We start from the raw sequence: 12,374 nt of genomic DNA, 5'->3' as shown, positions 1-12,374 counted from the left end.
GTATACAATATAGTATCAATGAGCTATTCTATTGCTGCGTATTGTCTTGTGTATCTTCTACTCTGATTTGTTTAATAAAAACTCGCGAGATACACAAGAATATATGTGGATATATATGCCACATATTACTGATTGTCAACATTTTGCATTATCAAGAAAAATTAAAACAATATTTTCGTGAAGAAAGTGATAAAATTTAAAAAGTAAAATTCCAAAAATGTCCTTAAAGATATAATTTCATGTTGATGTTCGACACTCATTGTTAATATCAAAATAGGCCAGTATCAAGTGAATGTCAAGCATCAATTTTGATCATGCGACTTATTTTGAAGCTAAAAGGGAGCATCAACATGGAAAAATACCTTAAGGCCTGATAAAATTCCTGATTTTCGAAAGTAAAAATAAATCCCCTAATAATTCCAGGTCTTCTCGATTTTTTCTAGTAGTAAACATCCTGAACTTCCAGAATGAAAGTGCGTCGTTACAGTTCCCTTCTACTTGCGACTCGGTCTCTCCCTCTACGGCGCCCAGATTTGATTATCAATCAAGGCTCGATTCTTCGGAGCTTAGGAATCATAATATGCATCGGAATAGAAAATTCCGAATAGAAAATCGAAATAGAAAACCTTCACCCGTTTTTCTTTTCGTGAAAAAGAAAATCGGGGACGCACGTTTGCAATAAGAAACGAATCGCACGTGAGGCGATCCGCGAGAAAGGCACTTCGTATAGGGGAATCTTATCCCCTAAAAGGCCGCCGTTACACGCGAGAGACGCGATCAGGGAAGACAATTCTTCTTTCCTATTCTATCGAGAGAGTTACTTTGGTAATGACTAGGTCATATACTACGTCGCGCGCGCGCTACGTTAGTTTAATAGGTCGTGGTGTTCGTGTCCGTTATGGCCTGACGATTGGCTTACTAAATAGTGAATAGTAATCGTAATGGCGCGACGCGCCAGCTTAGGCGCTTCCCCGTTATGGCCGTCCTTCGCATCGCGTTGCTTACACGCACCGTAAGCTCGTGGTTAAGTTACGACGAGACTTGATGAGAAATGTCGACTTAACGCGAAAACTTGTACTTTACACTCGGCGCCAGACTCACACTAATCGACTCCTGTGCCCGTTTTTACGCTCAAATCTCATCTCAGAAACACACTGACTCAAGAGGACTAGTCGTCGAAACATGTAATCTCGAAATGCGAAACGGTTCGGTAGTCGCGCTTTGGTTTAAGAATTAAATAGTTAAATAGTTAATTAATATTCAAATCAGAATCCTTCCGCCGAGATTTTCTCTCGAGACTCGCGATTATACGTGTAAAATCGAGAGAGAGAATTCGTCAGGATTGCGAATTCCAATCAAAATTTCAATAAGGAGTATGCCAAAATTGGTCGTCTAAATAGACTTTCATGAAACTTTTATGTTCATAAAATTTTACTAGTAAAAATCTATTTAATTAACTATTTTGGATCAATTTTGGTACACTCTTTTGTTCTGAATTATCGGAAAAACGAATCCTCCGAAGGCGGATTTATCCTTTTCAAAACCGTCGCATTCAGATACGAAACGAGTATCCGATGGATGGTAATCAAGATTAGCTAGTCGAACCGTGTCACGCGTTTTGAGATCATCTAAGTAGCATAAGTTGGTTCGATATGATTCTAAATAAAAGTTATAAACCACTAGATATGTTTAGGAAATATATCCGTCGGCAATGTGAAATTTTCATTTCTTCGTTCATCTGAATCTTCGAACTTCAGTGCAGATTTTTACTGTTTCGGATTGTAAACAAATCTGAAAAGTTTTCACATTCTTGTGAAAGCTCTAACAAGTTTTTACTGACATAAAAGTTGAATTCTATATTTTCTTACAGATTTAACCCTGCTGGTCTGTTAAAATTTACTACACGATCATATCGTTCGAGTCAATATAATTAAAACGTTCTAAAAAGTAAACAATTTCACAGAAAATGATCATACAGTAACATAATCATTAAATACCAGAGAAATAAGTTTAAATAAAATATTAGTAAGAAAATAAATTACATTTTGGGTCAAACAGATTCAAATAGAGGATTACCATCACAGGGTGAAATCTGTTAACATATATAATATTTAATAATAAATATTTTAACAGACATACATGTAAGATATGTAATAAATTAATTTATCTATCAGAATTTACAATAAAAAATCGACTGCGCCTTTAAAGTCTAACCGGCGGACATAAAAGTCGTAATGAAACCAACACATGCTACCTAGGCAGTTTCAGCCGAGATTGGTTCTTCGGCCGAGATTGGACCCTCGGTCCAGGTGTCGCGCATAAATACAAGCCGCTTAGAATTGAATGCGGTAATTGCCGGGACGTGGTATCGATCTGGCCTTGGTCGGCGGCAGGGAAGCCGTGGATGCCTCGCTGCTGGCAGTGCCGCCAGAGTCGCGGCCGCTCTTGCTGCTCACGGTGCTGCCGGTGCTCTGTCCGCGGGACGAGCCGCCCGCTCCCGTTTGCTTCCTTAACGTGTTACTGCCTCCCTTGAGAACAGCAGCTGCCGCCGCCGCCACCGCTGCTACCGAGGACTCGCCATCGCTCAGACGACCGTACTCGCCCATGCGGGCGCGAGACGACGGCGGCGGTATGAACGAGCGGCTCTGCATCTCCCTGTGCCGCACCGCTGACTCCAACGCGCAGCCGACCGACTTCTTACGATTGCTGATCATGATCGTGTCGGACTGCAGCCTTTCGTACTCATGACCACCGCCGCCGCCACCGCCGCCACCACTGCTCGTCATCCCCGAGCCAACTGATGATTTCTTCAGCGAGCTGTTCGTCATGAAGCTCTCCACGGAGTTCTTCTTCTTGCTACGCAACGCCTTCGCGGCGACGGCGGCACTGGTGTCGAATCTACCGTACTCAATGCTGCAGTTGCCGGAGGAGTCGCGGATCATCTTCACGCCGCCGCCACTGACCGCGCCGCTCGTCGCGGACGACGTGTCCAGCATCCCCGGTCCGGGGTCCGACTTCTTGCGCGTTTCCGTATCGCTCAGACGACAGTAGCGAGAGTTGGCGCTGGTTGCCTTGAGTGCCCTCGGCGGCCGTGGTAACGAGCTAGGCGGCAGACTCCCAGCGCGACGTGGCTCGCCGCCTATCTCCGGAGGTGCCATCCGTTGCCGCTGCGAACTTCTACCTTGCTTCTCGAGCAGCATCATATCCTCGGTTGGTTTGCCACCGGCGCCGTCCGATAGCCGTGAGATAGTACCTTTCAGCCTGGCCGCCGCGTTGGCGAACTCGATTATGCTCGACGACACCACATCGCCTCCGCTACCGGACGAGTCGTCCAGCAGCCGGCTCTTGCTCGAGGCGGTGCTCGAGGTACCTGTGCTATCTACACCCGCCAGTAGTGGCTTGGGTATTTTTCCTTTTCGCGACGCAGTGCCTGGATTAGAGAATCCTGGAAAACAGCAAAGTGCCCGCTGAAACAAGAAAGAAAGAACGCACGGGTTGCAGATAGGAGGCCGGGACCTGGAAAAGGGGTTAGTGCTCGCTGTATAAAACGCTCGCACATGCACATTCAGGGATAACGGGAGAGAAGGTGAGGGAGAGTCAAGAGGAATTAGTGGAACAATTTGGAAAAAAAAAAAGGATTAATCTGTGTAAAATGTGAGATCTGTTTTGGCTAGCTACTCGAGCACAATTTTGACAAACAGTTAATACATATATGTTCGGCAAAATAAATAAAAAGAAAATAAATAGCACAAAAAAGGCTTTATGCACGCACACGTGTACAAAAGCAATGAACGTTATTCGAAAAAATTAAAAATAACACATAATTCTTCCAATAAGTGTACAAAAATAAAAATGAAATTTTAGATTGTTAAATCACACACTGTTATGCGATTAAAATCGTTATGCGTTTCAAGTAACTCCAATCAGAGAATAGCCAGGATGTAACGTGTTTCTGTATTAAATTTGTCATGTGAGAGCAACTGAATTCGAGATTTCTTCTTCGTTTTATGGATGTACATGTTGGCTACTCTCGAGACAATTTCTTAATTAAGAAAAAAAAAAAGAAAAAATAGTGGAGATAACGAAAGATACTCTAAAGCTCCTCATACACAGCAACTCAAGGATACCTTCGAATGTGTGACCTGTAATATTTGCATGATTCAGCGGCGACTATTAAAAAGGTTGCTAAAGAACTCAAAATATCGATCATCCGTAAATTAACGTGTATCTCTATTGATGAAAAAAAAAAACAAGTAAAATTAATGTGAGCAAAATGTAAACGGTATCAGACGGCGCACGTAATAATGATTACAAATAATATAAAAACGCGAGACAACACGGGCAAAGTGAAATTCGATGGCAACAGCGATGACGTAATGCTGTTCAAGACTTTAAAGCTTTTGAGAATTAATCATTTCCGATGGAAAGAGCGCACGCGATATGCTTCACTTCATTCTGCTTACCTTGCTAAGCAGCTGAGAATCTAGCTCTTTCAGTTGATCATCAAGACTCTTACTAGTCTGCTCAAAGCTGCCCTGCTTCCTATATTTATAACTGTCGGTAACGCCATAGGAGCCGGTGCTGCCGTAGCCGCTGCTACCGCCGAGTACGCTGCTCACTTTTCGTGCAAAAAAACCAGAGAAGGAAGATATTATTAAAATTGTCACAACTCATGAAAGAGAATTATCGGTGAGTTAATTTAAGTGGATGCTGGAGTAACCAATTATCGACATTACAGTCGTATAAAAATCTCCAAATTGATAGAAACAAAAATCCTTTTATAAGATTAAAATAGACGCAAAATCGAGAGGTGATGCAGTGGACTTTATATTAAAATCGAAAAAAAGTTAAAATCGATTTTGCGTCTACTTTAATCCTATAAAAGGATTTTTAATTCCGTTTAATCAATTCGGAGATTTTTGTACGACTGTAATGTTGATAATTTGATCGCTCCAGTATTCTTTTAAATCTCATTTTCCAAAATTCTCTTTACCAAGTTCCGGTGTGCTTGTCAGCGCGGTATGATGATCCGCCGACGTACTTGAGTGAGACGAATGTGCGGCGGGATAGCTGCCTACACCGCTGCTACTACTGCTGTCCGCTTTGTCGTATGTGTGCTTTTGCAGCACCTTGATCATAGCGTCTCTCTCGGCTAGCTTGGACTCCAGATCCTTCATTCTGTTAGAGTAAAAACATTAATTACGTTGGATAATGACTAGTAAGTACACTCAGAGAAAGACATAGTGGTATCAATTATAAAGGTGATATATTAGTTATATATAAAATTAATATATAGTTGAATAAATCATTTTATGGTTATAACTATAAAATAGAATTATATATAATAAATATAAGTTAAAATATAATTATAAAAACTATAAAAAATTTATTCAACTATTATATATTATATATATAAACAAATATTTATTAAAATTTAGTATATTTTTTTCAATAATAGCGACCGTTGCGATTTTCAAATATATTCCTCTTACCTAGATTCGAGATCGGCCAATTTCTTTTGCGCGGCATGTACCTCGTCCATGTGTTTCATCTTCTCTGAGCGAGCCTCGGCGATTAATTTCTCTGCATCCTGACTGGTCTTTTCCAAAGCAGCGATCTTTGCGTCTCTAATCACAGAAATAAACAAAGAGTGTAAGGAAAAAACACGAGTGTGTTGGAAAAAGACGAAAAAAAGACTCGACTTACTTTGGCAAACTGGCAGCATCAATAGCTGCTTGCCTCAGCGCGCTTTCCTCGAGGTAACGTTGTTCCCACTTCGCAACGTCACCCTCGAGCGACATAATCTTCTCGTCCCTTTCACGTAATCGTCGTTTCAGATCCGTGATCGTCTCACCGTTCGATGTTTGCTCGTTGTTGTTACCACCTCCGCCACCTTCGCGCAACTCCTTTTCCAGTTGGCCTCTCAGTTGTCTCTCGGTCTCTTCTCGTCTATCACTAGACGCTTGAAGCGAAGACAAGGCACGCTGAAGTTGGCCTACCCTCTCCACATATACTTGTTTCTTTCGACACTGTATACATATAGAAATAATTTTCCAATCAGTGTCCACATCAACGTATAATTGTTGTAAGTGTAATTATTTATAAAATTTATTTCTTTTTTAAATAAATTAGAATTTAATGAAAACAAAAATAAAACAATATTTTCTAATTTTTACAAAAAGAAGTAAAATTTTTAATTGCATATATAATTATTTTTATATATTATTCATATGCGAAAATTTGAATTTCATGTAATTATTTATATATGACCTTATCGATATTATCAATAAATTAATTTACTTCTTCTTCAAGCCGCACAACATTGCCTTGTGCATTCGTTAGGGCGGTATCCAGAATGTCGATATGTGTACGTTGTTCCTGCAAAGTGGCCCGCTGGGCTGTCAGTTCAATTTCCTGCCTTTCTTTCGCATTGGTCAATTCTTTGTCTAAAAACACACACAAAACAAAAAGATAATAATTTTGGGAAAAGTCTCTCTATTTTGCATGTAATCAATACGAATCGTACTTTGAGAAAGGAGCTGTCCAATAAGTAGCTCGCGTTGCGACAACTCCTTTCGCAATGTGTCAACGATCGGTGGGCTGTCTGTGCGCACGGACAACAGATCGATCTGATCTCTATATGCTCGATTCAGCTCGGTCAAACGGCGGCATTCGTTTTGCAGTTTCATTCGAGCGGCACGCTCCAGCTTCTCTCGTCGTTCACAAGACGCTGCAAGCTCTTCGTGGACACGATGCACTTTCGCTATCTCCTGCTCCAGCTTCTGCGTCTTGGCAACCTTGTTGTAGCAGCGCTCCAGCTCAAGTTTCAACACGCTGTTCTCCTGGATCACTATCTGAATCATCTCTGACGACGGCCATATCTCACCTGTCTCCCTTTCCAACTCCTCCCGTCCTTTAGTCTGAGGTCTGTGGAGAATCCAGGTTTATTAGCTAAACATCGCGGTGATTGCGAGGCATAAATGAAAAATATTACGTTACCGGGGCGATATTGTCCGAAGTTTGTAATTATCGATGTCCGTCTTGATCCTAGATAGATCTGGCTGCGATCGCGATACAGTCAGCTTTTCCGTCGGTCCGAAGAACCTGTGTTTGTTTTTGAACAACGGGGGTACGTAGCATGGTGTCGACCTGCCTTCGTACTCGCTGTCGTTCTGTTTCCCTCTGTCACCGTCTCTTATTCTTATCTCTCCTAATCTCATTTCTAAACTACCACTGTTATTAGGATACGGTGGCACTTTCACCTCTTTTGCTAGATGTTTCAAGACCTGCGAAGTGTATATGCGTGTCTATAGATTGGAATTAAATAGAAAAATATTCAAAACCTAGTCTCCAGTATGTTTTCTTTTTTCTTTATGTAAAAACATGCGAAAAGGTAGAGCTATTCCGTCAATTTCATCTTAAAACAATATCAAATTTACGGCAGAAAATAATATCTCTTTGCAGTTACATGCTTTCAACTACCTTTACAATTGTGATTGCTTCTTGAGAATACAAACATGATCTTCAAATGTTCAGTACTGTTCAAAAACATAAACACTTTCATGAGAAATAGACGAAAAAGCTCTATTTTATTTTAGTTTAATTCAGAGAGGAAAAATCGTATCTTTACTTGGTGAGTGTATGATCAGAGCAAATCGTCATGATTTTTCGAGAACCGTAAATATATGTGTTCCAATTTTTACTATCACATTTAATTATCCGTATTAAATTTAAGGTAAGAAATCATTAATTTTTTTAGTGTTACCCGCTATAGATACAAATTTCTTTCTCTTATTTCCATATGTTATTGGTAAATAACATTCTATTTCTTGTTTCCTAAACAACCAGGTTAAAAGTCATTCGAGAATAGTATAATTCTTTAAGTAAAAAATCTGGACATCATTTAAATAAATTTTTAGATCTGCTGTCTTAAGATGAAATAGATATGTATTCGAAGTTTGGCGAAAGTAAAATAAAAAAATTTAATGCTATACGTTGTTTATTGTTTATATACTAATTTATTATACTAATCACTATGGTATACCTGAGATTGATTAAGATAATCATCCGGGATATCCGTAATTTCTTGGCAACCTCCACCTGATTGATCGTGGACGTAATCTTCGTGTGGCAAATTGGACAAGGACTGTATTGTAGGACTGTTGGAATGGCCCTTTCCATCGCAGTACAAGTAACTCACATCTCCGTGTTCTCTTACTATGCCCGATAGCCTGTTCACAAATAAGAGATGCAAAGTAATTTCTGTAGTTGTTAATAAAAAAAAATACTTACCTTCCAGATGGAATCCATGAGTTATCGTCGTTAGCGTTATGTATAATTAATGTGTTGTAAGAACTCGTCGAGACGTCCAGGCTGCTCCTATTTGAACCACTGGTGCGATTGCTCAAATTGTCCTTCAGACTATTCCGATTGGATCCATTAATGCTGTCCTTCAAGCTGTTCCGATTTGAACCGTTCAAGCTCTCCTTTAAACTGTTCCTGTTAGACCCGTTTAAGCTCTCTTTCAGACTATTCCTGTTATGTAGATTGCCCTGTATCATGATAAACCATATTAGCTTAGATAAGGAAACGATGTTGAATTGCAAAAGAATGCATTTATGTAAAGCTAAAGCACAATTAAAAAGAAAAGACAGTCGAAACAAGAAATAATATAAATCGAAATCTATTAAGCTGTAATTAGGTCTAGAGAGATCGAGATTGAAATTGGATTGAAATTTAATCAACAGAAGCGAAGTTAATTAAGTTCATTAAATTTGAGATTAGTTTTCTTTCTTCCGATTGATTAAATTTCGATGAAATTCCAATCTCTAATTTACGGTTTTATACCCTGCTCCTATTGTCTGTACTTTTTAATTATGTCTCACCCTGGTGAAAAAATTTTGCTAAAATTATTTCATATTTTGAAATATTTCAGTAAAATTGCTAAAATTTTATTGAAAGTAAATTTTTCAGCTAACATAGGGTTCTTTCCAGCAAGGGCATAGTCAGACACTGTAACACATTGTGAATCATTACATCTGGGTGTTTTCCAACAGGTACACAGGTGACATAGTGTAACACTGTATCTTACAAGTATTCCAACTATGACACAGTGTTAGGGGCCCGCGCAATAAAAGGAACAGAGAATAAGAATTTCAACCTATTAGAAACTATGTATTCCACAATACATGATTTCTGATAGGTTGAAATTCTTATTCTGTTCTCTGTTCCTCTTATTGTGCGGAGTCCCTTACACTGCTCGACACAGTCAATTCTGAAAAAATTATAACTTAAATCTAAATAAATCTAAATAAAAATCATAAATCTATTATAGATACACAGAATATAATTATATGAATAGAATGGACTGCATTGCAGTCTCCCATTCTATTCTTATAATTATATTTGCATTCTGGTGTTACACTATGAAACTAAACTGCGTTTCAACAAGTTTTACACAGTGGAACATAGTGTAACGTCTCTGTGTCCTAGCTGGAAAACAGCCCTTGTTGTTTGTCTATGTTAAACAAGGATGAAACGATTCACTACACAGGCTGCGTTCCACTTAACGTTTGAAACGCTCGCGAACATCATTTGTCGTTAATATTTGATAACAAAGATAAAATAATTCCACGAGCGTTATGGGCATTAAGTGGAACGTACTTCTAATGTCTGACTGTGTCCTCACTGGAAAGCACCCATGTTGAAAAATCGCTGAAACTGAACATCTTTCTGCAATTTCTCTGAAATTTTTACTATAATTTTTTTGAACTGCTGAAATTTCGCTAAAAAGTGTTCTAAAACGTGAAATAGTAATTTCAGTGAAATTATTTCATCAGGGTTATTTGACTGATTATTTGACTTTTAGAAAATATTATCCTTAAGTCCTATAGTTTTAAGATGTCACAAATCAATCACAGTCGATTCTTATCCCTACTGAAAAAAATCACAGTTACATAATGAAATTATGTAATTAAAACAAGTAAATCACGTAACAGATTGTTCCAAATCAGTACGTAATTTTTTAAAACTGAGTAATCCTTAATTAGTTCGCTGTTTGAGCACTTCCAAACCTATATCAGAATAGAGTCAACGTAATTAATTTTAAATGTAAGAACTATAATATGATACATAAAATGTATTTTAAAAATTCTATAAATAACACATTATAAAACACATTGCATTACATGTTTCAGCTTTTGGATGCTGACTCTTATACGCCCTATACTTCTTTATATCATCTTTTAAAAAACTAAGAGTCCTGTACTATTTGTTATTTGATTAGATTAGGGAGCGGCCTATTTGGAATAAAGCATTTTTGATTGGTCAATTAGTACAATTCTTTCTTTCGATTGGTCAATTGAACACTTTGAAACATAGCAACAAGTGGATTACATTCTTTGTGTCAATATTGTCGATTAGGAAACGAGATATCCCCACTCTTCAAGTTGGCTCCCTTAAGGCTGTGTTTGGAAGTTACCTGAACGCCCCCGCATATCATCTTAGGCTGGAAACAGACTATGCATTGAAGATTGAGATTGAAGATTGAAATTTGACCAATAAGGACAAAGAAAAAATTTCAGCTCCTATTATTTTAATTGATCAAATTTCAATCTTTCAATCTTCAATCTCAATCTTCTATGCGTAGTTTGATTCTGGCCTTGACATCCACGAACATTATCTCATCCTTATTGTTTCCAAATATTAAACAAGGATGAAATGATGCTTGCAAGTGTTGCAAACGTTAATAAGTGGAATGCAGTATCAGGTTTGTTTTTTATACCTGAATTAGTGTATTTTCTTTAAAGCCTATTGTTTTTCATATGCTTTGGATGCACCTGAATATTTGGTATATTCTCTTTGTGACTGGAAGATCTGGAGGGACTCTGTTGCTGATTTTCTTGACCCTGTGGCTCTTGCCGAGCCATATGCCTTATGACATATCTCTCTTCGTTGCTCAGATTTTCATTAGACGTAGAAACATCAGTTTCGCTGCCACTCAAACTTTGAGGAAGACCACCTATAGAAAGAACATCTCGAGTAGACGTCTTGTCAAGATAGGTAAAGATCATCATATGCCACATGTGTTACAGGCTGTAACTTACAGCCAATCAATACATTTTATGAAGTTTGTACCTTGCATGGACAATTGTTTTCTTTGTAAATTATTGTTCGAGAACGGCAGGAATCTGTTCCCTTGCTGTAGCGAGCTCATTTTTCGCGGGGTTCAATTCATTTACGTGAATTATTACGTCTCGTCTGAAAGCAAAGGAGTATGAGATTGAGGAGGTATTGCAGCGTGCGAGAGAGCGAGGGATGAAAGACGAAAACATGCAGTAGGATATCGCGCGCGCGGAAGTTCCATCGAATTCTATTTAGAAGTGAGAAGGGGAGGAGCATCCGAATGGATTCTGCGGGGTTGATAAATCGTGCGAATAAACAATGGGGATCGTCGTATCGTCATCGAGGTATATCTGATCTGCCAAATCAGTGGCTCACGCGAAAATCTCGTTCGCTCTCGGAAATTGAAATGCGAACTGCATCGCGTCTGCGACGCGGCGCGTGACAGGCAACTTGGATTAAGGCATTTGACTGCAATTTACTCACTCGGTGCGAAATTATGGGAGCGGAGCTGAATATCCGTGATTATTTTCGATGAATTAGTACGCTCCACTTGTCCGTATAGAAGAAATAAAAAAGAGCTATTTGCCACATTCCTCGTCAGATTGCGCTATCGACCATGTAGAGTTCCGATCGAGTTAAGAATTTAGCCATTTTCGCCATTTTTTTTCATGATGTGATGATATGTCATGAATCAAATTAATTTAATATTTATATTTATAGTTTTTTATTAAAAAATTTAATTTGATTCGATAATTCATATTTATGAATAATAATAAATGAATAATACACGACTAATGACAATAAAACACAAATTTTTAATTAGTTTGGAGTCGTTTTTGAAAAATATCGCATTCGCATACGAAAATCCTATAGTAAACGTAACATATATTATAGAGCAGAATTAGGGTACCATCCCATGAATCCTATGCCACGTTAGATGTGTTCGGCAATGTAAATTTGAGATGCAAGTTAGCAGATGGCGAGCTTGATCACATGATCGAGCAATCCGAGTGCCAAGAATTAATTCCGAATGATACAGAACTATAAACTGTCCTTTATGGTTAGATTGTAAAATGAAATTGTTTTTATGAAATAAATAAAAAACCCTATTAATTAAAAATATCTTTCGCTTTATTAAAAACTGATAATCTTATATACTAAAAATAAATCGTTACACATGTAGCAGGCTCATACGCAAGATGTGTTTTCTTAAAAGAAAATACTATTATACATTGCATATAAATTTCAGA

At 38.4% G+C, this 12,374-nt stretch overlaps 1 protein-coding gene across 1 annotated transcript; it reads right to left on the bottom strand.

Annotated features, from left to right (window-relative positions):
• Positions 1-2,182: 2,182 nt before the first annotated feature.
• On the bottom strand, positions 2,183-11,739 carry LOC108752166. The gene is made up of 13 exons (XM_018492835.1): positions 11,608-11,739; positions 11,137-11,259; positions 10,839-11,020; positions 8,293-8,552; positions 8,045-8,231; positions 7,000-7,286; positions 6,527-6,927; positions 6,301-6,446; positions 5,707-6,029; positions 5,493-5,627; positions 4,994-5,178; positions 4,464-4,618; positions 2,183-3,467 (listed from the first exon to the last, which is right to left on the bottom strand). The coding sequence occupies exons 2-13, from the start codon at positions 11,213-11,215 to the stop codon at positions 2,334-2,336; spliced, it is 3,474 nt and encodes a 1,157-aa protein (XP_018348337.1). The 5' UTR covers positions 11,216-11,259; positions 11,608-11,739; the 3' UTR covers positions 2,183-2,333.
• Between the last annotated feature and the right edge of the window lie 635 nt (positions 11,740-12,374).

The sequence above is a fragment of the Trachymyrmex septentrionalis genome, unplaced genomic scaffold (genome assembly GCF_001594115.1).
Source record: "Trachymyrmex septentrionalis isolate Tsep2-gDNA-1 unplaced genomic scaffold, Tsep1.0 scaffold57, whole genome shotgun sequence".
In the NCBI taxonomy this organism is placed as follows: Eukaryota; Metazoa; Arthropoda; class Insecta; order Hymenoptera; family Formicidae; genus Trachymyrmex; species Trachymyrmex septentrionalis.
This window is presented reverse-complemented; position numbering and strand designations above follow the sequence as displayed.